The sequence below is a fragment of the Sminthopsis crassicaudata genome, chromosome 4 (genome assembly GCF_048593235.1).
Source record: "Sminthopsis crassicaudata isolate SCR6 chromosome 4, ASM4859323v1, whole genome shotgun sequence".
Classification (NCBI taxonomy): Eukaryota; Metazoa; Chordata; class Mammalia; order Dasyuromorphia; family Dasyuridae; genus Sminthopsis; species Sminthopsis crassicaudata.
The window spans coordinates 400,291,231-400,314,479 of NC_133620.1; the positions used below are offsets into that span (position 1 = coordinate 400,291,231).

General features: G+C 32.4%; 1 protein-coding gene across 12 annotated transcripts in view; it reads left to right on the forward strand.

Annotated features, from left to right (window-relative positions):
• Positions 1 to 23,249, forward strand: part of CDC42BPA (CDC42 binding protein kinase alpha) — a 328,754-nt gene that overhangs the window by 196,626 nt on the left and 108,879 nt on the right. For all 12 annotated transcript variants that reach the window (XM_074262585.1, XM_074262586.1, XM_074262589.1 and 9 more), the window contains exons 9-11: positions 3,729 to 3,808; positions 5,391 to 5,557; positions 6,971 to 7,093. In XM_074262585.1, coding sequence (XP_074118686.1) covers positions 3,729 to 3,808; positions 5,391 to 5,557; positions 6,971 to 7,093 — 370 coding nt within the window. The remainder of the gene's footprint in view (positions 1 to 3,728; positions 3,809 to 5,390; positions 5,558 to 6,970; positions 7,094 to 23,249) is intronic.

Consider the following 23,249-nt stretch of genomic DNA (forward strand, 5'->3'; position numbering starts at 1 on the left):
TCCTAAGTCATTGATAGGTTGGCTACACTTGATATGGTTTAACCCATCTGCTGAGATGGTTTTACTGGGGTGTGGCCACTATACATGCTTCAGCTTCTTGGAGCTATATTACCATGGAATCATACAGTCATACTCTCATATGCTATTAAAAAATATTGTATCTTTGAGATCAGTTTATGACAATGGTTTTGATTCTTGGAGTCGAATTGAAAGAATATTTGCTATAGTAAAAGCAAAGAATTTAAAAAAATTTATTCTCTGGGCAGTTCTTCTGAATTTACTACCTTTTTTGTTTGTTTGCATTATGGTAGACATTGCTTTTGTTTACTTTGTTAACATAAATTTATTAATGCCTTCTGATGTCTAAATTTGTCATTATTTGTATGTGCTCCATATCATTTATGTAACATAATTTTTCAATCACTTTTTGGTCAATGTTCACCTTCCCATCCCTTATCCTCCCCCAAAATCTGATCATAAATATTTTTGTTATACTTAGTATCTTTTCCACCTTTTTTTCTTCTTTTTTGTCATCAACCTTAGTATATATGCCTAGCAATGGAATTTCTGCGTCAAAAGATGTTTTCATTTACTTTCATTTTCAGTTACTTTCTTTGCCTAATTTCTAATTACTTTTCAGTGCGATTAGACCAATTTACAGTTCCATTAGTAGTCCATTTGTTTGCCTGTCTATCCACAACATCTCTCAATCTTGACTTTTGTCAGTCTTTTGTCATCTTTACTACTTTTTTGGAGGTGAGATAAAGCCTCAAGCTTGATTATTTATAATTGGTGATCCCCAGAGTATTCTTTCAAGTGATTATCAACAATTTTCAATTTCTCTGAGAAGTAATTCATTGTTCATATTTTTTGACCTTTAATCCATTGATTTAATGACTTTTTATCTATATATTTATTAATTTTCTATAAATCTTGGGTATCAGTCCCTTATTAAAGATATTTTATACAAAGATTTTTTTCACAATTGACTCATCCTTTTTTTTCCCTAGTTATTTTAATTTTGCTTTTTATCCTTTTCATTTCATGTAATCATGATTAGAGACTTTATATTTTATAATTGTGTCTTTCTGTATATGGATATTTTATATATACAATGTTTTCCCTTTCTTTCCACAATTACACTATGAAGTCCTTAAGGGCATAGATGCTTCTTATTGCTTCTTTTTCTGCGGCCAGTGCTTAATATAATGTATGGCACACAGTGGGCATTTAACTACTTTTACGTACTGCTTTACAACATAGTGTAAGGTCTGGAAGTGTTGATATTTTTTCTTCCAGTCTTTTGTTTCTTTGTGCTATTTGATCAGTAGTACTATAACTGGACTGAAGAGTGTTTACATTTTATTGACTTTTCAAATGGAATTCTAAATTTTTTGATCAGAAGAGTTAGATTGAATCTCCAATTTATTAGCATCTTCTCACAGCCCTTTGAATCTTAATTATTTTTTTCTTTTACCATCTTTGCCATTATAATCTCTTTCCCTTTAATTTTTTCACCATTTTAAGAATAAATGGAGTTTATCCATTAGGATTGTGCAACATTTTGAAAAATCATTTTTTATAGCCATAGTATTCATTTCCTATAGGTGACAAGCCTCCTTTTACATAATTGGACTGACTTGTCCTCAGAAAGCAGTCACAATTTATCAGTAGACCCATGTCTGAAACCTTTCTGGTATGAACAAACCTATAGGAGTATCCACTCTGCTGGTCCAGTGTGTTGATGGAAAGCTCTTGATTGTTTCAATAAAGATCCTTTGCCCTTAACTGGTTTCCTAAAAGAAAAAATTTAAAACTTTGTGATATGGGAGAAAAGAAAGTTAGTGTCTACCATTAGTTTGAAATTAATAGTTAAAAGCAGATGAGGATTTCTCGTCCAGGCGTGACCCAGGACTCTAGAATAAAGTTGTGTTAAAATTAAGAAAAAAATAATATGCAGCTCAAAGGGAGAAAGTGCTCAATACGATTCCACACTGCATAAGAGAATGTACCTCTTGTTCTGGAGGGTGACTAGTGAAAGAAAACTGAAAAAAAAGGAGGAGGTAAAATTTTTTTTATGAGAAGTTTAGAGACAAATGAAACAATAGTGTTTATTTCTTAATACTGAATTTCAATATCTGACAATTAACAAATTAGACTAAATGAGAAAATTACTTTAAAAAAACAATCCTAATCTAATGGAAATATTTTTTAATGAAAATATCAAACTTTTGAATAATCTTAAATTCACTTTTAAAAGGCACCTCTCAAATGCAAATTAAGACAATTCTGAGATACCACTACACATCTGTCAGATTGGCTAAAATGACAGGAAAAAATAATGATGAATGTTGGAGGGGCTGTGGGAAAACTGGGACACTGATATATTGTTGGTGGAGTTGTGAAAGAATCCAACCATTCTGGAGAGCAATGTAGAATTATGCCCCAAAAGTTATCAATCTGTGCATACCCTTTGATCCAGCAGTGCTACTACTGGGCTTATATCCCAAAGAAATACTAAAGAAAGGAAAGGGACCTATATGTGCCAAAATGTTTGTGGCAGCCCTTTTCATAGTGGCTAGAAGCTGGAAAATGAATGGATGCCCATCAATTGGAGAATGCTTGGGTAAATTATGGTATGGCATGAGAATGTTATGGAATATTATTGTTCTATAAGAAATGACCAACAAGAGAAATACAGAGAGGCTTGGAGAGACTTACATGAATGATGCTGAGTGATTTAGAAAGAAAAATAAATAAATAAATAAAAGGCACCTCTCAGAGGAACCAGGTTTCTTTGTGTATAGATAAATTATGGTATATGAGAGTAAATATATGTAAAGGAATTCCAGACACCCTGATGATAGTGAAGGACACATTCAGACAGGGACTTGGAAAGGGCTAACACTGAGAAGGATGCTCGTTGTCTAACTGAGGAAGCATCATAAATCTGGGTAGCTTTTACTGATAAATCAAGATAGTGAGAAAGGAGGGAGGAAGAGCATTTTTTAGTTATTGAATTATAGACTTCTCACTCTTCTTAGTGGCAATGGTAGCTAGTCCACTGGTACCAAGTATTATATTAATTTTATTTGGTGGAATGGAGTGAGAATCTTGGCTCTAGAAAGAACTTATTTTCTAGGTTGCTTGGAGGTAAATAGAGTCCACATGGTAGTGTGCATAGGATCTGTTCCCCTACCGGTTCTAGACCTGAGGCATAATTGATTTACTTGTCTTCTATAGTAGAGGTCACTGTCCCTATCCCCTGTTATGATGTTAATTTGATTATTACTAAGTGGTGGGAAGTGTGTAAGTCTCTTGTCCTTTACCAGTTAGACTGGGCAGGTAGGTAGTTGGTGACCAGATCACAAGAAGAATAACATTCTTACTGTTTTTTGAGAGCTAAGCCACAGTCAATTTGTTTATAGTCCCATTAGCGTCTAGAATAACTTTCCCAGTAATACTGACTCATTTGAGAACCAGCTTAAGTCTAGGTAGACTTGCCAACAGAAAGCTGAATATCAAGTGATGAAATTTGTTTCGCCTTAGCAAATAATGAAAGATATTCTGCTAAAGCATGGAAATGTTACAGTCTACTTTTAGCTGGGTAAAGTAGCAATATCAAAGCAGTCTTAAATTTATTAAAACATATATGAATATAAATTAATTTCTGTGACACATTCTGCTGGTAATACTTATTCATTCATCCTCTGTTCTTTCCTTTTCAGGAAACGATGCCCCCTCCAACCCATACTGCATTCTCTGGTCACCATCTACCATTTGTTGGTTTTACATATACTAGTAGTTGGTAAGTTTGAAATTTAAAAAAAAAAAAGTTTTGCTAGGCTAAAAGCAAAATGATATGTTTAAAATTTTTAAATTTAAGATGATCTACTAGAAATCCTTTTTTTTCCTTTCTTTTCTTTTTTTTTCTTATAATTATAACATTTTTTTTGACAGTACATATGCATAGGTAATTTTTTTTTCTTTTTTTACAACATTGTACTCCCTTCTGTTCCGAATTTTTTCCCCTCCTTCCCTCCACCCCCTCCCCTAGATGGCAGGCATTCCCATACATATTAAATATCTTATAGGTACAATATATATGTGCAGAACCGAATTTTGTTGTTGTTGTTGTTGCAAAGGAAGAATTGTATTCGGAAGGTAAAATAATCTGGAAAGAAAAACAAAAAAAAAAAGCTCACAGTTTACACTACTAGAGATCCTTCTAATTTTAAAAATGTTGGTGCTATTAATAGTATATAAAATTTTTTATTATTGAATAATTAATCCAGTTTTTCAGGATTTATCTCAAGACTTCTCAATAGAAAATTTTGGTTAGATATTTTTAAATTTCTGAAAATATATTTGAACACACTTCTAATTCATGTTTAGTATAAATTGATTTAATTTGGAGACTTTTCATGATTTCAGAATAAAATTTCTATCTCTTCATTCTTCACAACAGATATATAGTGCATAATCTACAATTATCTCCATTGTGCTCTTATCCCATCATATGTTGTTTCCTATTAACTCTGGTTAGAGTAGAACTGGCTATCAATTCCCTTTTTTGGCTTTCCAAAGAGAAACTGAAAACCTTCCTTCATTTAGCTATAGCCTGTTTCCACCCCCACCCCCCACTTCATTTTGCTTATTGTGAGAATGTTGATTAATATAATTCACTTTCTCCAACTATATGTTTTATTCTTGGGCTATTAAACAATGTGATTTCACATTTAGAGAACCAACAGCTCTGTTAAATTTTATATGTATTTATATGAGTATATGTATTTATATGAAATACAGTGAATTCTGTGATCTCATGTGATCTCATTAAATCAACTCTCTTCTGCTAGGCAAGTCACAGCCCACCTGTGACCCACCCATTCTATAGGATTTTTGTTCATGTTATTCCAAAAGTATATCCCAGGTTGTCTGCTGAGCTTAATGGAGCTCTACTTAGTTTCCCCTGACATTACCAATACTTAAGATATGACTTTAGCTGTATGCCATCATCCCACATTCTTTGCATTTGATATGTTTTTAAGCTCTAAAAACTGTTTCTTGTAATCTTCTGATGCCTTTTTTGCCCCTCTGACACTTTTCCTGTTGAATCAGAAAGGTCTTGCAAAGGATTAGGGACTATTATGTACTTTTCCTTGTTTCATGGATTGTTAGTTTTAGAAGCCTATTTAAGGAAACTTTGTTAACATGTTTTTATTAAAATAGTTCTACTAAATAAAGGAAGTCAATTTTTCTATTTAAATTTTCCTTATTAATCTATGTTGTTAAATAGGAAACTTATAAATCATGAACCACCTTGTTTTTTCCTTATCTTCAAACTTTTCTTCTTAAAATGATGTCAAGTTATTTTCTCTTTTCTTCAGTGTTCTCTCAGATCGAAGTTGTTTAAGAGTTACAGCTGGCCCTCCCTCAATGGATGTTGATGTCAATATTCAGCGAACTTTGGAGGACAGTTTAGCAACTGAAGCTTATGAACGGAGAATAAGACGTCTTGAACAGGAAAAACTTGAACTTAGTAGAAAACTTCAAGGTAAAGAATTTTTTAAGGTAGTGATACAGTCTTTGGAATTAAACTGGTATACAATGCCTTCATTAATTTGGAATTTTTGTATAGTATTGTTATGCCTAATATTTTAAGAAAATATTTTAAATTAATTTTTCCTATTACAAAGAAGTCATCCCTATTTATGCTGACATGATGTTTTAGTTTTCAATGCCTAACATTTTTTAATATCCACCTGGTTATTGAGTGTGTTGTATTTGTTGTTTGGTTTTGGAGTGGGTTTTTCTGTGAGGCAATTAGAGTTGCTCAGAGTCACATAGCTAGTCAATGTTAAGTGCTGGAGGCTGGATTTGAATTCAGGCGCTCCTTACTTTAGGTCCGGTGCCCTATTAGCTGTTCCATTATTTGCATTTGGTACAAGATTTTTGTTACCTGAAAAATAATCAAATTGTAAATAGAAATTGAATGTTCAGAGCTGAGCCATTGTTACCCTGTTGATACCTAAAGAGAGAAAGAGAACTCTCAAATTTAAAAGCTTAATTTTTGCACGGCATAGCAACAGGCAGAGATGCAAGCCAGTATCATAAAAATGATGTTTGAGAAATATTTTTCAATCTGCATGCAAAAATTAAGCACATCATATTTGATAGGTAGACAGTGCTAGGCTCTAGAGGTTCAACAATAAAAGTGAAATGGTCCCTTTTCTCAAGGAGCTTGTACTATGAAAATGGAGAAAATGGGAATATATGAATATATACAAACCAGATTCAAAATAAAGAAAAAAAAATAGGAAAAATATGGGCAAATATTATCAGAGATATCTGGAAAGAGATAGAGTGGAATTGATTTCTGAATGAAACTAGCTCTATTTTAACAGGGAAGGCATGTAGTCACTCACTATAATATAGCTATGGAGGTATGGAACCACTAACCTGAGAAATAATATGCAAGGCAGTAGGGCTGCTCTATGAAGTGCATAAAAGTGTAATATCTATCTCTTGTTGTCTTTTCCTTACAAGCTCAGGGGAAAAGTGAAGAAATAATTGAGAGATAAGCTTTGGTTCCTCTTTGAAGAGAGCATGACTAGTGTGAGTGCTTTCTCAAATTGGAGTTTGAGGAGGTACTCAGTGACCTGAGAAGGAGATCTTAAGGTTTGAGGAAGATACAAATATGAGGCCACTGTAGTCAAAGGAAAGAGCTGGTCCTTTGAATTTGGAATTGATTTCAAGTTATGGACATGATACTATTCAAATTAATTCAGCATATGTTCCTCAGATGTCTAGAATGAAAACACAAATGAGAATATTGTACTGTAATCAAAATATTCATATGTCTCAACTTTGTCATTAATTCTCTAAGTATTTTTCCACATATCTGTTCATGTTGTTCATAAAATGCACATGAGTCACTATTATCTTATTTTTCCTTCTGTTTTTAAAGAATCAACACAGACTGTCCAGGCTCTGCAATATTCAACTGTAGATGGTCCATTGACTGCCAATAAAGATTTAGAAATAAGAAACTTAAAAGAAGAAATTGAGAAGTTGAGGAAACAAATAACAGGTAAATTTCCATAGTTTATCATTAATACTTTTTTGTGGACAGAATTGGTTCTTCAGAGTATTTATAAATTAAGTAAAATGTATTTCTCTGTTTGCAGATGCCATTCTTTCAATGTTGTCCTAGTAGTATAGTGTAGTAGTAGTAGTAGTAGTAGTAGTAGTATAGTATAGTGGAATTGTGTATGCCATTTAAAATAATCTCTTATATCCCTTTAATATTTTCAAGAAATATTACTTTTTTCATTTAAGATACATGTGCATTTTAAAATATTTTGGGGAGTGTTTTTAAACTAATTTTTATCATATGTTATAAAATTTTATATGGTAATTAATTGATCATCTAGTTCAGCTTTTTCATTTTATACATAGAAACTAAGGCCCAAACAAATGAAATGATTAAACAAGATTTAATAGCTGGTTTATGTTAAATTATAAATTAGAATTAAAATCTCTTAATTACTGTTGGAGTTTACCTTTTATTCTATTACAATTTGCCTTTTCATTAACATAGCTTTAGATATTAAAATAAATCACCATTTGTTGTATTTGTGGGAAGAAAAGATACCTATAATTATAGATTATTTATTTCGATTTAAATTTTATCTTATACATTTTCCTCATAGGGTCTTCTTTCTAAAGAATAAATATATATCTTATTAGCTTCCACATATGGTGTCTGTAAAAATTTAGTGTGATATAATTATTGTCAGAATTCTATCAACAGGGTCTTTGGGCAAGTGATTTTCAATTACCTAGTACTCTATCTCTTACTGGTATAACTTTGGCTTTTCCTCGAGAAGTATGTCCCAACCATGATATGTCACTCATATTGCTTCATCTTTCTCAATCATGTTTCTTTCCCTTCTTCCCTAATTTGTTTTTTCAGTTGGTTAGCAAGCATTTATTAAATGCCTACTATGTACCAGTCATTACATTAGAAACAGATTGAAAGATAAGAAATAAAATCATTTTTACAATTTTCTCAAAGAACTTATGTTCAACAGAGCAGAGAACTGTAATGCCAGAAAAACTGAGGCAAGATAGAGATTAGAGAGTCTTTTAAAATATTTTATTAATTGGAGAGTTTAATTGACTGGACAGGACTCTTGTCTCAAAGTATCCAGTAATGAATGGGGGAACGATAAACACTTTTATAGCTCTTCAGACAAAGGAGAGGAAAAGTGGGAAAATCAAGATGGGGGGGGAAGTTATAAACTTTTACTAAAAGCCAGAGTCAGGATGTTTGAATAACAGAAATAAAGATGTCAGTGAAGCATCGGTGATAGTCTTATCTTTTGGAATATTTTAGAGGGGCAGTGTCATAAATTCTTGGGGGCAGAAGGAGCTAGGAGTCAGGAAGGAGTCAGGAGTCTGCTCCTCATCTCCCATTGACAATTTATAACCTTAGAGCAAATGGTCCTTAGTCTTAATGAACCAGGGGGATTTTTATGACTTAGGGGACTGAGGCAGAACAGTTAAGGAAACTGAGATAGAACAATTCATGGAAACTCAGTCAGGACAATGAGGGAAACTAGTGCAGGGAAACTGAGGTAGAACAGCTCAAGGAGACTGTGGCACAACAGAACTTTATATTTTCTGCATATACACAGAATAAATAGTGTGATGAGAGATATATAAATTCCTTCTTCTCCCTAACCATCATGTAGATTAGGCTAGTTTTTCTTCAGGAGGCATTTAAACCATACTTACGACTAATTGTCTCAGAGGAATAAAGATGCAGTCTGTTGACATTACTTACTTCTGGTACCTTGAGTTTTCAGTCAGTAAACGTTAAGTCCCTGCTACATGCCAGAAATTGTAAAAAGCACGGGATACAGAAAGAAAAGCAAGAAATGCACTTTGCCTATACAATTCTAATATAGGGAAAAAACATGCAGTGACTATATGCAGACAAGATATAATCAGGATAATTTGGGTATTTTCTCAGAAAGAAGGCACTCTGATTGAGGAGTGCTAGGAAAGACTTCTTATGAACGTAGGACTTTTGCTAAAATTTAAAAGGGCATATATAAGATATATTGTAAAGATAGAATTGATAGGACTGGGCAACCAATTTAATATGAGGAAGGGAATGAATGTTAAGATTTGAAAGTGATGCCTATGTTGCATGTTTGGGTTTACTGGAAAGGTAGTGGTATCCTTAAAGGTAATAGGGAAATTAGGAAAAGGGGGAAGACCTGAGAGAAAGGGAGATGAGGGAAAGAAAAGAAATTTAATATTGTATACACTGAGTTTAAGATTGGCATTAAGATACCTAGTTTGATATGTTTAAAAGGAAGTCAAGACTGGAAGTTAGCAGAGAAATTAGGGCTTGGATACATACATTTGAAAATCATTGGCATAATGATGGTAATTGAATTCAGGGTAATTGAGGCTATCTTCCAAATGAAATAATATAGAGGGAAAAGCCTGAGGGCTCAAGATAAAGCCTTGGGGGATGGACACCTGCAGTTAGTGGGTACTCCCTGAATGAAGAGATTAAAGAGAAACAAAAAGAGACTGAGAAAGAGTAAGCAGACAAGGAGGAGGAAAACCAGTATAGTGTCACAAAAACTTGAAAGAAGAGAAGAGTATCCAGAAGATAGTAGTCGATAGTAGTTCAAAAGCTTCAAAGAAATTTATTAAGATGAAGACTTGAATTTTGTTATTTTTTCTACCAAATCTAGTCATTTAATTAGTATGACACTGAAAACACAAATTAATTTAGGTACAATTATCAATATTATTCAATCTTCACATGAATAATACTTCTCCATTCGTTTAGATCCTTTAGGGTGAAGTGTCTTATAATCACGTTCATATTGTCCCTGAGTTTGTGTTGAAGGTAGACTTATATTGCCTGCAGTTATTTAAACATAATTTCTTTCTATTTTTCTCATGGGTTTTGTTGTCATAGAAATTTTGATAATTTATATGGATTTATTTGATATCCTCTTACTTTGCTAAAGTTGATCATTATTTCAACCAAATTTTCAGTTGATATCCATTGTTCTTTAAATATGCCATAATATTACCTGCAAATCATAATAGTTTTATTTCCTCATTGCCCATTTTTATTCTTCTAATTTCTTTGTTTTTTATATTATCTTATTGCTAAAACTAGCATTTCTAATACAGTATTGAACAACAGAGGCTATCATTGATATTTTTGCTTCTTCCTTGATCATATTAGAGATTATTGCTCTTCATTTTAGATAACTACTAGTTATCATTTTTGCTTTCTAATGTTTTTTAATAGGAACAAATGTTGTATGATGTTAAAAGTCTTTTCTTCACCTATTGTAAAAACTATGTAATTTTTGTTGTTTTTGTGATTGATAATTATGCCATAGTTTTTCTAATAATATTGAACCAGCCTTGCATTCTTGGTATAACTTGAACCTGGTGATAGTATATGATCTGTGTAATATATTGTTATTACCTCCTTGCTAAGATGTTATTTAAAATTTTAGCATTGATATTTGTTGTGTGCTACTTTCTAGAGCCCCCAAGTTGGGGTGACAAAATGTACTGTGCTTTCTAGAGCCCCTAAGCCAGTGTTGTGTGGCAAACATGTACAGCATACTAAAAAGCAGAAACATCTTCCTCTTTGCCAAAAAGTGATGGATCAGTTGCCATATTTTAGTTTTGTTGAATGTTTTAATGTTTCAAGTGTTAAATTTCACGCCAGATTTCATGTCCTTCCTCTTTCACCCTCATCAAGAACTTCTTAATTCTTCTTCATTTTCTGCTTTCAGAGTGGGATTGTCTGCATATCTGAAGTTATTGATATTTCTCCTTGGCAACCATAATTCTAGCTTTTGATCCCTCCAGCCTCACATTTCCCATGATATACTCTCTACATATAAGATAAATAAATAAGGTGACAATATACAACCTTGTTATATATCTTTCCCAATCTTAAACTAATTAGTTGTTTCATGTCTGATTCTAATTGTTGCTTCTTGACTAGCATAGATTCTTCAGCAGACAAGTAAGATGATTTGATAGTTCCATTTCTTTGAGAACTTGCCATATTTTGTTATGATCCACAGTTAAAGGCTTTAGTATGGTCAGTGAAGCAGAAGATGTTTTTCTGTAACACCCTTGATTTATTTCTCCATAATTCAGAAAATCTTGACAATTTGGTCCTTGGTTCCTCTACCTTTTTGAAAAGCATTCTGCTCTTAATTATAAGTTCACATATTGCTGAAGACTTGCTTGCAAAATCTTAAGCATAACTATACTAATGCTTAGTTGTTTGGTAATTTGAGCTTTTTTTTTTTATATTGTTCTTGTTAAGGTTTGGGATGTACACTTAAAATCATGTATAAAATGTCTTGTGTATTTTAAAAGATTATACAAATGATACCAATTATAATAATTATAATCATTTATTTAAAAGGAATTAATCAAAGAAAATACTCTGAAAAACCACCCCATAAATATTTTTTAAAACAATAGATATAATAAAAAGGAAATACCAATAAATTATATTTATCCAGGACTGCCCAAGAAGACAAAGAAGCCTGTGAGGAGTGATATGCTGGTAAATATTTCATAACCAACTCTCTGAAGGAAAAAAAAGCATGCAGAAAATACTTTTAAATTTAATCTGAATAATCTTCATCACTTTAAGTGTTGTCAGTTTTTTTTTAAAGCATCAATTAAACCTTGATTTTAACATTTGCCAGTTTCTGAGGTCTAAATGTTCACATTGAAAATTGAACAAATCTTACTTGGTACAACCTTATTGTAAAACATCCTTATCTATAGGAGATCTAAATAGAAATGTACCAACAAGTTTTTTGTTTTGTTTTGTTTTGTTTTTTTTTACCAAATTTTTACTTATGTTCAGTAATGGGATGAAGGCAATGGGAACATAATCCTGGTCTTTCAAGACCATATTACAGGATAGAACTTGACTCTGATACCTAACTGTACAAAGAGATAAGACTAGGCCATTTGTGTATCCCTCAGATTTCTCCAATAGATTTATAATCAACTTTTCTACTGGACCTACAGTAAACATAAGGACATCAGTAATGAGGGAAATACTACAGTGACCAAATTGTCTTTTGCAGGGGAGTGAGTATCCAGGTGACATGAGACCAGCATGATTTCTGACATTGTTTGAGGCTTCTCATGGCCACAACAAAAATGGAACAAATTCTTAAATGATGATTATATAAGGATAAGAAGGCAGAGATTTGACAAAAGACAGTACACTATCTTGGTCACAAAGATGAGGTAGAACCAAGAATTTTACACATAATGGGTCCTAGTCTTTGCCACACCATTAAGAATTTTAACAATCGCAACAGCAAGAGATACAAAGAGAAATTCCATTCCAAACAAATGTTGAGAGTATAAAATATTTGGGAATCCATCTACCAAAGAATAGTCAGGAATTATATGAGAAAAATTACAAAACACTTGCCACAAAAATAAAGTCAGATTTAAATAATTGGAAAGCATTGAGTGCTCTTGGATAGGCCAAGCGAATATAATAAGGATGACAATACTCCCCAAACTAATCTATTTATTTAGTGCTAAATCAATCAGACTCCTAAGAAACTATTTTAATGACCTAGAAAAAATAACAACAAAATTCATATGGAAAAATAAAAGGTCGAGAATTGCAAGGGAACTAATGAAAAAAAAGTCAGATGAAGGTGATCTAGGTGTACCTGATCTAAAGCTATATTATATAACAGCAGTCACCAAAACCATTTGGTATTGGCTAAGAAATAGACCGGTAGATCAGTGGAACAGATTAGGTACAAAGGACAAAAAAGGGTACATCTATAGCAATCTAGTCTTTGACAAACCCAAAGATACCAACATTAGGGATAAAAATTCATTATTTGAAAAAAAAAAAACTGTTGGGAAAACTGGAAATTAGTATGGCAGAAATTAGATATGGATCCACACTTAACACCATATATCAAGATAAGATCAAAATGGGTCCATGATTTAGGCATAAAGAATGAGATCATAAATAGATTAGAGGAACAGAGGATAGTCTACCTCTCAGACCTGTGGAGGAAGAAGGAATTTATGACCAGAGGAGAATTAGAGATCATTATTGATCACAAAATAGAAGATTTTGATTACATCAAACTAAAAAGTTTCTGTACAAACAAAACTAATGCAAACAAGATTAGAAGGGAAGTAACAAATTGGGAAAATATTTTTACAGTTAAAGGTTCTGATAAAGTTCTCATTTCGAAAATATATAGAGAACTGACCCTAATTTATAAGAAATCAAACCATTCTCCAATTGATAAATGTCAAAGGATATGAACAGACAATTCTCAGATGATGAAATTGAAATTATATCCACTCATATGAAAGAGTGTTCCAAATCACTACTGATCAGAGAAATGCAAATTCTGAGATACCACTACACACCTGTCAGATTGGCTAAGATGACAGGAACAAATAATGATGAATGTTGGAGGGGATGTGGGAAAACTGGGACACTAATACATTGTTGGTGGAGTTGTGAAAGAATCCAACCATTCTGGAGAGCAATTTGGAACTATGCCCAAAAAGTTATCAAACTGTGCATACCCTTTGATCCAGTGTTGCTGCTATTGGGCTTATACTCCAAAGAAATATTAAAGAGGGGAAAGGGACCTATATGTGCCAAAATGTTTGTGGCAGCTCTTTTCGTAGTGGCTAGAAACTGGAAGATGAATGGATGTCCATCAATTGGAGAATGGTTAGGTAAATTATGGTATATGAAGGTTATGGAATATTATTGTTCTGTAAGAAATGACCAGCAGGACAAATACAGAGAGGTTTGGAAAGACTTACATCAACTGATGCTGAGTGAAATGAATAGAATCAGAAGATCGCTGTACATTTCAATGCTGTATGAAGATGTATTCTGATGGAAGTGGATATCTTCAACATAAAGAAGATCCAACTCACTTCCAGTTGATCAATGATGGACAGAAATAATTACACCCAGAGAAGAAACACTGAGAAGTGAATGTAAATTGTTAGCACTACTGTCTATCTACCCAGGCTACTTATACCTTCGGAATTTATTACTTAATGTGCAACAAGAAAATTGGATTTACACTGCTGATCAGAGAAATGCAAATTAAGACAACTCTGAGATACCACTACACACCTGTCAGATTGGCTAAGATGACAGGAACAAATAATGATGAATGTTGGAGGGAATGTGGGACAACTGGGACACTGATACATTGTTGGTGGAGTTGTGAAAGAATCCAGCCATTCTGGAGAGCAGTTTGGAACTATGCCCAAAAAGTTGTCAAACTGTGCATACCCTTCGACCCAGCATTGCTGTTATTGGGATTATATCCCAAAGAAATACTAAAGAGTGGAAAGGGACCTGTATGTGCCAAAATGTTTGTGGCAGCTCTTTTTGTTGTAGCTAGAAACAGGAAAGTGAATGGATGTCCATCAATTGGAGAATGGTTGGGTAAATTGTGGTATATGAAGGTTATGGAATATTATTGCTCTTTAAGAAATGACCAGCAGGAGGAATACAGAGAGGCTTGGAGAGACTTAAATCAACTATTGCTGAGTGAAATGAGCAGAACCAGAAGATCACTATACACTCCAACAACAATACTGTATGAGGATGTATTCTGATGGAAGTGGAAAGCTTCAACATAAAGAAGATACAACTCACTTCCAGTTGATCAATGATGGACAGAAATAACTACTCCCAGAGAAGGAACACTGGGAAGCGAATGTAAATTGTTAGCACTACTGTCTATCTACCCAGGTTACTTATACCTTCGGAAGCTAATAATTAATATGCAACAAGAAAATGATATTTATACACATATATTGTATCTAGGTTATATTGTAACACATGTAAAATGTATGGGATTACCTGCCATCGGGGGGAGGGAGTGGAGGGAGGGGATAATTTGGAAAAATTAATAAAAAAAAACATTAAAAAAAAAAAGAAAATTGGATTTACACACATATATTGTATCTAGGTTATACTGTAATACATGTAAAATGTATGGGATTGCCTGTCATCTAGGGGAGGTAGTAAAGGAAGGGAAGGGATAATTTGGAAAAATGAATACAAGGGCTAATGTTATAAAAAAAATACTCATGCATATATACTGTCAAAAATTATAATTATTTTAAAAAAAAAAAGAATTGTAACAATGCAGTGTCAATTCCATCCAGACTGTAGAAGGGATAGGACCAGGCAACAACTACTCATCCTATTCAAGAGAACTGAGAGAAACTATCACGGGAGATAAGAATGAAGAAAGAAAACTCTTTAATGCCAAAAATACCTTAAGTTAAGAGAAATGCATGAGGTAAATCTAGGGTAAAGAGAGTTACTTGTCAGTAAAAACAAGATGAACCTCAGAAAAAGCAAAGAATGGCTTTTTTACAAGAATTCCTAAAATTTGTGGAAGAAATTAAATAACATAATAATTAAATTAGAGATTTTAAGGGGGGAAATAGAAATATAGTAGTTTAAAACAAAAGTTAGAAATTGTACTTAAGCAGTGGACTCTTTGACAAATAGAATGGAACAAACAACTAATAACTAAATAAAATAACAAGAAATATTAGAACAAAGTAATAAGGCTGAAAACTTAGAACTTAAATGATCTGGAAAACAGGTCAAGAAAGATAATTTTAAAAATCATTAGACTTCCTAAAAAACATGACCCCCTCAAGAGAAAGTTAAACATACCCAGGAATGTCAAAACCAAAAAGCCAGAATTTTTAAATTAAAGAAAAAAGACCATAAGGCTTCTTGAAAAGTTTTAGTGCAAAGGAAAAATGGTCAAGATCATAAGACTATTCTGGAGATTAAATAAACAAGAAAATATTGGAATATAATTATATCAAAAGGTGAAAGAAAAAAGCTTTTAACTAACAATGTGTTCTTTAAAAAGGAATATAATATTATATATAGGGAGAAAATGGATCTTTAATATGATAGAAAACATTTATGCATTCTTAAAAAACCCAAGTTAGGTGGAATCTTTGAAAGGCAAATACAGAATACAAGAAAAACTTTGCAAAGAACTAGGTGAAAAATGGGTGTGAGTAGAGCCAGAAGAATGATTATATCGTGTCTTTATTAATGTAAAAGTTACCAATGTGGTGAATCATGATTATCAGAGACTGTTGATGAAACTTCCTTTCTTGTAGATAGCATTTTCAGATATAACCATTGTATGGATTTGTTATGATTGATTATATTTTTAATATGAATGAATTTTTTTGTTGTTTGAGGAGAGGTATAGTAGAACAGAGGGTGGATAATACTCTTAGTGGAAAAAAAAAAGGTGGAAAAGAAAAATAGTGAAGTATTTCAAAATACATAGAAGTAAGCAGAAGAAAGTTGAGAAGTATACATGTACAAGGCATTTGTTTGATGCTACTATTTTTATTTTAATATACACTTTAAACTGAATATTATGTAAGTTTACAGTTACACTTACAATCCTTTTTTGATTTTTGTGTATTGAAATGTTCATATTTGTTTGGCAATTAGGTGATCTCTTGGGTAGAGTCCTGGACCTGAAGTGAAGAGGGTTTAGTTTAAATCTAGCCTTACGCTGTGTCACTCTGAACAAGTTACTCTTAGTTTCCTTAATTGGTAAATGTGGATAATAGGGTCTACCTCAAAGGGATGATCAAATAAATTAAAATTTATAAATCACTTAGCACAATCCCTAGCACATAGGTGTTTTGTAAGTCCTAGTTTAAGTTTATAGTAAAAATTTTGTTTTGAAAGTAATAGAGTTGAGTCATTGGAAGAACAGTGGAGAAGTCCATGATAGAAATGAATAGTCTGTTAATACATTACCAGTAAGGGTTTTTATAAGAGAAGTTATATAAAGGATATCAATAAGAGATATATATAATCGAGAAAATAAATTAGTCCTGTGGTGAGAATAAGAGAACACATCAGTAGGCAGCCCATGTATCTGTTCCATTTATAGTCATTTAATTACAAAAAAGTGAAGAGGAATTTTATTAACACATTGTGTAGACCCCTTGGAGAGAATTTATGAGGAGGTGTTAATGGTATTCATTTAGCTCCACTAAAGGATGAAATGAAGGGTGAAATCATTATCAATGAAAATAACTTTATATGGTTTCTGTATTGCTACACTTAAGGTCAACTTTTTGTTGTTGTTGTTGGTTTTTCAATAATAATGTAGAAGAGTGTAAATCAAAGAGAATAAATTAGCTAAGATTATAACTTAATGGTTTACTGACCATATTTAATTCATAAAAAAACTATAATAATTGATGACATCAAAGTCATTACAGGAAAAATAATTTTAAATAACATGCAATAATTTTGAATGATTTTTTTGTAGGAAAATGTGCAGTGATCTTCATACCAAGAAATCTCATATCAAAATTCATCATCTTCTACTTCAATTTTTTCCCCTCTGATTAGATTGGGTCATTTATTTAGTTTGATGATTCACTAGCGGCAAAATAAAATATTTTAATGTTTCAGATTATCTGTGTCTTGGTAACACACTTTAGAAAAACAGGCCCATATATAAAAAAAGGGATGTTTTTATCTTTAAAAGGGTAATGTAATTTTGGAAAGCTTACTTTTCCACAATTTTGTCTCGTTTCTTATTTGTTAACAAAAAATGTGGCTTTCGGAGACTTCCACATGTTATTTTGTTAATTTAAAAAGCACAGTCAAATAATTGGAATTTGGAAAGTTATATATATCGGGAAGTTTGATACTCAGGTTCAATTCTGTTTAGTGTATATGATTCAGTAAAACTTTTATTAAGATTTTTGGTTGGTTCCATAGCAATAGCTAATTATGGCACTATTACATATTTGCTAAAACTTAGAATTCTCTTATACTAAACAAAGAAGACCGATATAACTTTTTACTGCTTTAAAAACAGAATAAAAATAAAACAACTCAAGTTAGCCTTTGTAGGGAAAAAACAAAACAAAACAAAACAAAAAAACATAAAGCCTGGGAAAAGCTTTCTTATATTTCAGTTCTCTTAAGAAGAAAAAAAAGGTAAGGAAAAGGTAATACATTAGACAGTATAACCTCTTTGCTCCTTTGCCACTACCACCATTCTGATTTTAGGCCCCTTTTGCCTCACACCTGAACAACTGACTTATCACTTAACCCTGTTTGCCTCAGTTTCATTATCTAGAAAATAAACTGAAGAAGAAAATGGCAAACAACTTCTGCATCTCTGCCAGGAAAACTGCAAATGAGCTCAAAGAGAATGAGACACAATTGAAAAATAATTGGAAAAGAAATTATTTTAGATGATTATGGTTTAGCGTTTTGCTGTAACAATGCTTAAATTCTTTTATATTTGGAGGAAGCTAGTTGGCATAGTGGATAGAGCACCAGTCTGAAGTCAGGAGGACCTGAGTTCAAATGTGGCCTCAGACACTTAATACTTTCTAGCTATGTGACCCTGGGCAAGTCACTTAACCCCAATTGCCTCAGGGAAAAAAGTACTTTTCTATTTTATTTATTGAATTTTCAAGGGATTTGTATTTGTAGTATGAGAACTTCTTGTCTCTTTGTTAATGCAGAAAAGCAAACTTCTTTTGTATAATTCTGACTACATGATTATATTCTATACACCTTTGGGGGAAATGTTCAATTATTGGAACACTTGTACCATTCTTTTGCAGAATCTGTATTAACCTATAAATCTGGCTTTTTAAGAATGGGCTTTCTTTTCATCTTTCTTTAGTAGTGCCTTAATGCTGTATTATCATGGATCTCTTAGTTTCTGTAAACGTATCTGCATGATTTAAGTTTTTATTTGATGTTCATATTTGTTTGAATTTGTGTGCATATTATCCTTGGAAGATATTAATATCCATTAATGGTTTTATAAGTTTGATTTGGTTATAAAATAGTATTATTAGTTATATTAGATAAGTCCACATAGTAGCATTTATCATTTTTATGTAAAATTTTGTTTGTTTATTCAGGAAAGAGTTCTATAAATTTTAAATCTGTTTATATGTAGTATGAGAAATTCTGTCTTTATTAACAAAAAAAGTATGATAGCTATTTTAGAGAATGCCTATGTTGTGTAATATGGTATAGGTTTTTATTTAGATTCTTTTCAAATCCACTGTGGTCTGTTTTTCTAATCCAAAATATGTGTAAAAAATGCTGTTGTTGTTTTAATCTAGTTTAGTGAAGTTCAGTTATGAATGATCCAAAAAGAAGTCATTATCCTATTTTTAAAAAAATTATTTAGAGACCTATGGACCATTGTACAATTAGATAAAATGATTCCTTATTGTAATTGAATAAAGTATTGGACTATACAGGTTCATCCAATTTAGGCTCATTTAAGGCATCTTTGAAATTACTTCATTCCATATACCATGATAGGGATGATATATGTACTTCTTCCTATTCTCAAACAATTTTTACTTCTTCCACTAGATATCTATCTTTTGAAACTTTTTTCCATTATATGAGGTTGGGAATTCAGTTCAAAGCATTGTTCTTCCATATTTATGTTTCCTTCTATCTAACTAGCTTTACTGTAAACCAGCTTTCCTCTGATGACTGCCTCCCTAGCTACTCTTTCAATTACTGTTTGTACCTTCATTCATGCTTAGTAGTCAAGGAAGAAGAACTGGAATACTCCTTGTTTCCCATTACTACTTCCAGATTCTACCCCTTTTCCCATCACTCAATAACCTCTCTTTCTTTAAGATTTATGCTATTTATATCACTATCAAAATCTTAATAATATTGTCCACAGATGCAGAGGTCACTTTTTTTCTTCTTCAATTAATTGGTTATTTGGCCTTTCCCCACCTCCTGCCTTTATTCTAGGGAACTTCAGCATACATATTGATTCTCCTTTAAATTCTTTAACCACTCAGTTCCTCAGCCTGCTCAGTTCCCATGAGCTCCTTCTCCACATCAAATACAAAGCTGGTCATACTTTTGTTCTTGCAATCATCCACAAGTATACCACTTCCATTCAAGAACTCTGGAATTTTCTTATTCTTCATCATTTAGCTTTTCACATCTCCCTCTGCCTTCCTTTTTATAACCCTATCTTTCATCCTGACCATCAACTCCAGTCCTGTGACCCCTCGATTCCTTCTCAAGCTATCCTCTGCATTTTCTCCTCTTCATCTTGACTTGTTGAACCATGTCAACTTTACATAATTCTCTCTTGTATTCCAAGCTACTTTATATTAGTCCACCATCTCCTCTTCTTTGGATCACTACCAATTTTTACCTTCATGTCTACACATGTGCTCCTGAAAAAAGATGGAGAGCATTGCCTAACTATTCAACTGGGTTGAAATTACAAGTTTCAACTGGGCTCTCACTGCTTCTAGACAACTTTATTATATCTCTCTCTTGAATGAAATATGTACTTTCCACAGCAGCTCTTCCAAACTTTTTTGTTCCTCCTTAAGCCTCCCATGGCTCCTTCTCCCTCTACTGTCTCATCTGAGATTCTTGCCTCATTGTACAGACAAAAAATGAGGCCATTTGCTATGAACTCCCTCTTGTTTTCTTTTTCTTTTTTTTCCCATTCAGGTGCTTTCTGCCACTTAATTCTTACTGAGGCCAAGCAACTCTTCTTGTTTAAGCAACTCTAGTTGCTAGTGAATTCCCCCCCCCCTAAAATTACCTTGTGTCTAGTGTGTATGTGTCTGTGGGATATGTGTGTATATAGGTATATGTGTTTGTATTTATATATACACAGAAAAAGAAAGAAAAAGGTGTGTGTAATGGTTTCTCCCTTGTTAAAAACTTCTTGAGCTCTGTGACTGTTTTGTTTTCAACTTTGTGCTTTCTATATAGTAGATAGTTAATAAATGCTTGCTAACTGATTTTGGTTGTTCTCAAGTAAAATCAGCCTAAGGTCATTTAAGTATCAAAACAACAGACAAAAGAGGATAAATAACTGTAAAATTTTTTGGTTTTTTTTTTGTTTTGTTTTGTTTTTTTAAACCATTTAATTATGTAGGGATACCATATTTGACCCTTTAACATCACAATTCTAGATATATATTTTGATAGTAGAAGTGTCAGAAGAAAAAAAATGGAACAAGCTAATGGATTTAGACCAAGTATATACAAAGATTTTTGCTGTGACACAGTTTTGCTAGAGGTGTCAAGGTATCTGAAGGATAAAGGTGGGTTTTAGAAAGGAACAGGTTTCTTTGAAGATGGTGAATTAAATGGTTTTATGGGGTCAACTGTCTTCTGACTACACCAAAAAAATACAAATAAAAAGTCCCAAAACACTCTTTTAAAAAATAGCAATGACAAGTGACATCAAAAGCAATAAGTAATCATAAAAGAAAAAGAGCAAAACCGACCCGTGTTATAGACTTAAAAGGGGGAAAGAATAAAAATGATATATTGAAAAATAATGTTGCAAATTAATGTCACTGAAACAGAAGATAGACTTCAGACAGTGGCATGGTAGGGAGGATTAATTAGCATATTTATCTCAGATCAAAAGAAGGATAATATGAACAAAAAAAAAATAATAATGAAATGAAACTCGAGTAGGTTAGGATGGAACAAGACCAAGAGAGGAGTTCTTGAAGGGTAAAGAGATTGGGTTCAGATTATTTTACTGAAAGTAAATATAATGTAAAGACTAAGCGCTAAATTTTCAAGGAAGTAAATGCATTTGTATGTGTGTTTCACTACCAAACTCATTTTTTTTTTTTAGAGAGCTATAGTTCTCTACCTTAAATTTATATGCAAAGATAAATTAATCTGCATCACAAATGTTGGTGTAAACATGTTGAATAAAATCTTTGCCCAAAAAAACCTGCAAATATTAACTATTTTTTTGTTATTGCCTCTATTCTTTGTTTTATTAAGCATTATCTTCTTAGCCATAGCTCAGAAAAGTAATTCTTTTCTATTTTTTTTAATTGGTATGACCTCTAACATTAATTTTGAGCACATTGTGCCATCCAGAACATCACAAAAGTCTTAATGCAATCATAAGTTACAAAAGTTTTAAAATTCACTATGACTTTTGGAATACCCTGGGTATCACAATATGTTTTTATGATTGTTTCTGATCTTTAATCAAGAATTCTCCTGCTAGCCATAGTTGTGAGAAATATTTCCTTTTTAATTGTTTTTTTGTTGTTTTTTAATTTTTTTTTAATTACCTTACATTTTTACATTTAGGCAACATATCTGTTTGGGACTGTACTGTAATAGAAGTTCTGAAATATTATTCTAAGTCTGTTTTGTTTTGTTGTGGCTTTTTTGCCAAATTCCTTTCCAGATTTCTTAACAATTCTTATTAAATGAGAAGGTCCTCCCTAAGTAGATTATGTTCTTGCATTATCAAAACCTGGGCTATGAGTCAAATATATGTTTTGTTGTTTATAATACTTGGTTACATAGTCTCTAAAATATCTATTTACTCATCATTCCTATTTCTTTTTTGCTTCTTTTGAGATGCTAGTCCTTTTGCTCTAAATGAATTTTAGTATTTTATTCAAAGCAATCTCTTCATTAGTTTGATTTATAAAACTATAAATTTGTAAATTAATTGTTAACATCACCACTTGAAACCTCTCTCTCTCCATACTTCTCAGTGATCTTGTTAGCTTCCATGAATTTAATTATGACTCCAAAACTCTGTATGTTTGTTATAAATGTCTTCTGATTTCCATTTCTGTATCTTTGAATACTTGATAAACTTTCCTTTCCTCCCTTTCCTATTCTTGCTTTCCCCTTTCTCTTTTTTCTTCTTTCCTTTCCTTTTCTCTTCTCCTTCTCTTTCACTCTCCCTCCCTCCTTCTCTCCCCCTTTCTCACTTTCTTCCTCCATCTTACTTTCTTCCCCTCTCTCTCTCCTACTCTGTTCCTTCCCTTCCCTTCCCTTCCCTCTTTCTTCCTTTCTCTCTTTTCTAAATGAATCTTCAGTAGCTTTCTGTTGTCTCTAGGATAAAATACAAACTCCTCATCTTGGCATTTAAAGGCCTTCAAAATTTATTTGGCCATATCTTTCTAAAAATTTATTTTACATTACTCATTTCATATGATGTTTTATTGATTTAGCATTACTTTTTAGTATTACTTTTCTACTGAGATATATCTTATAATTCTCATCTTTTTTTCAAAACTAATTTCAGTGCCACTTC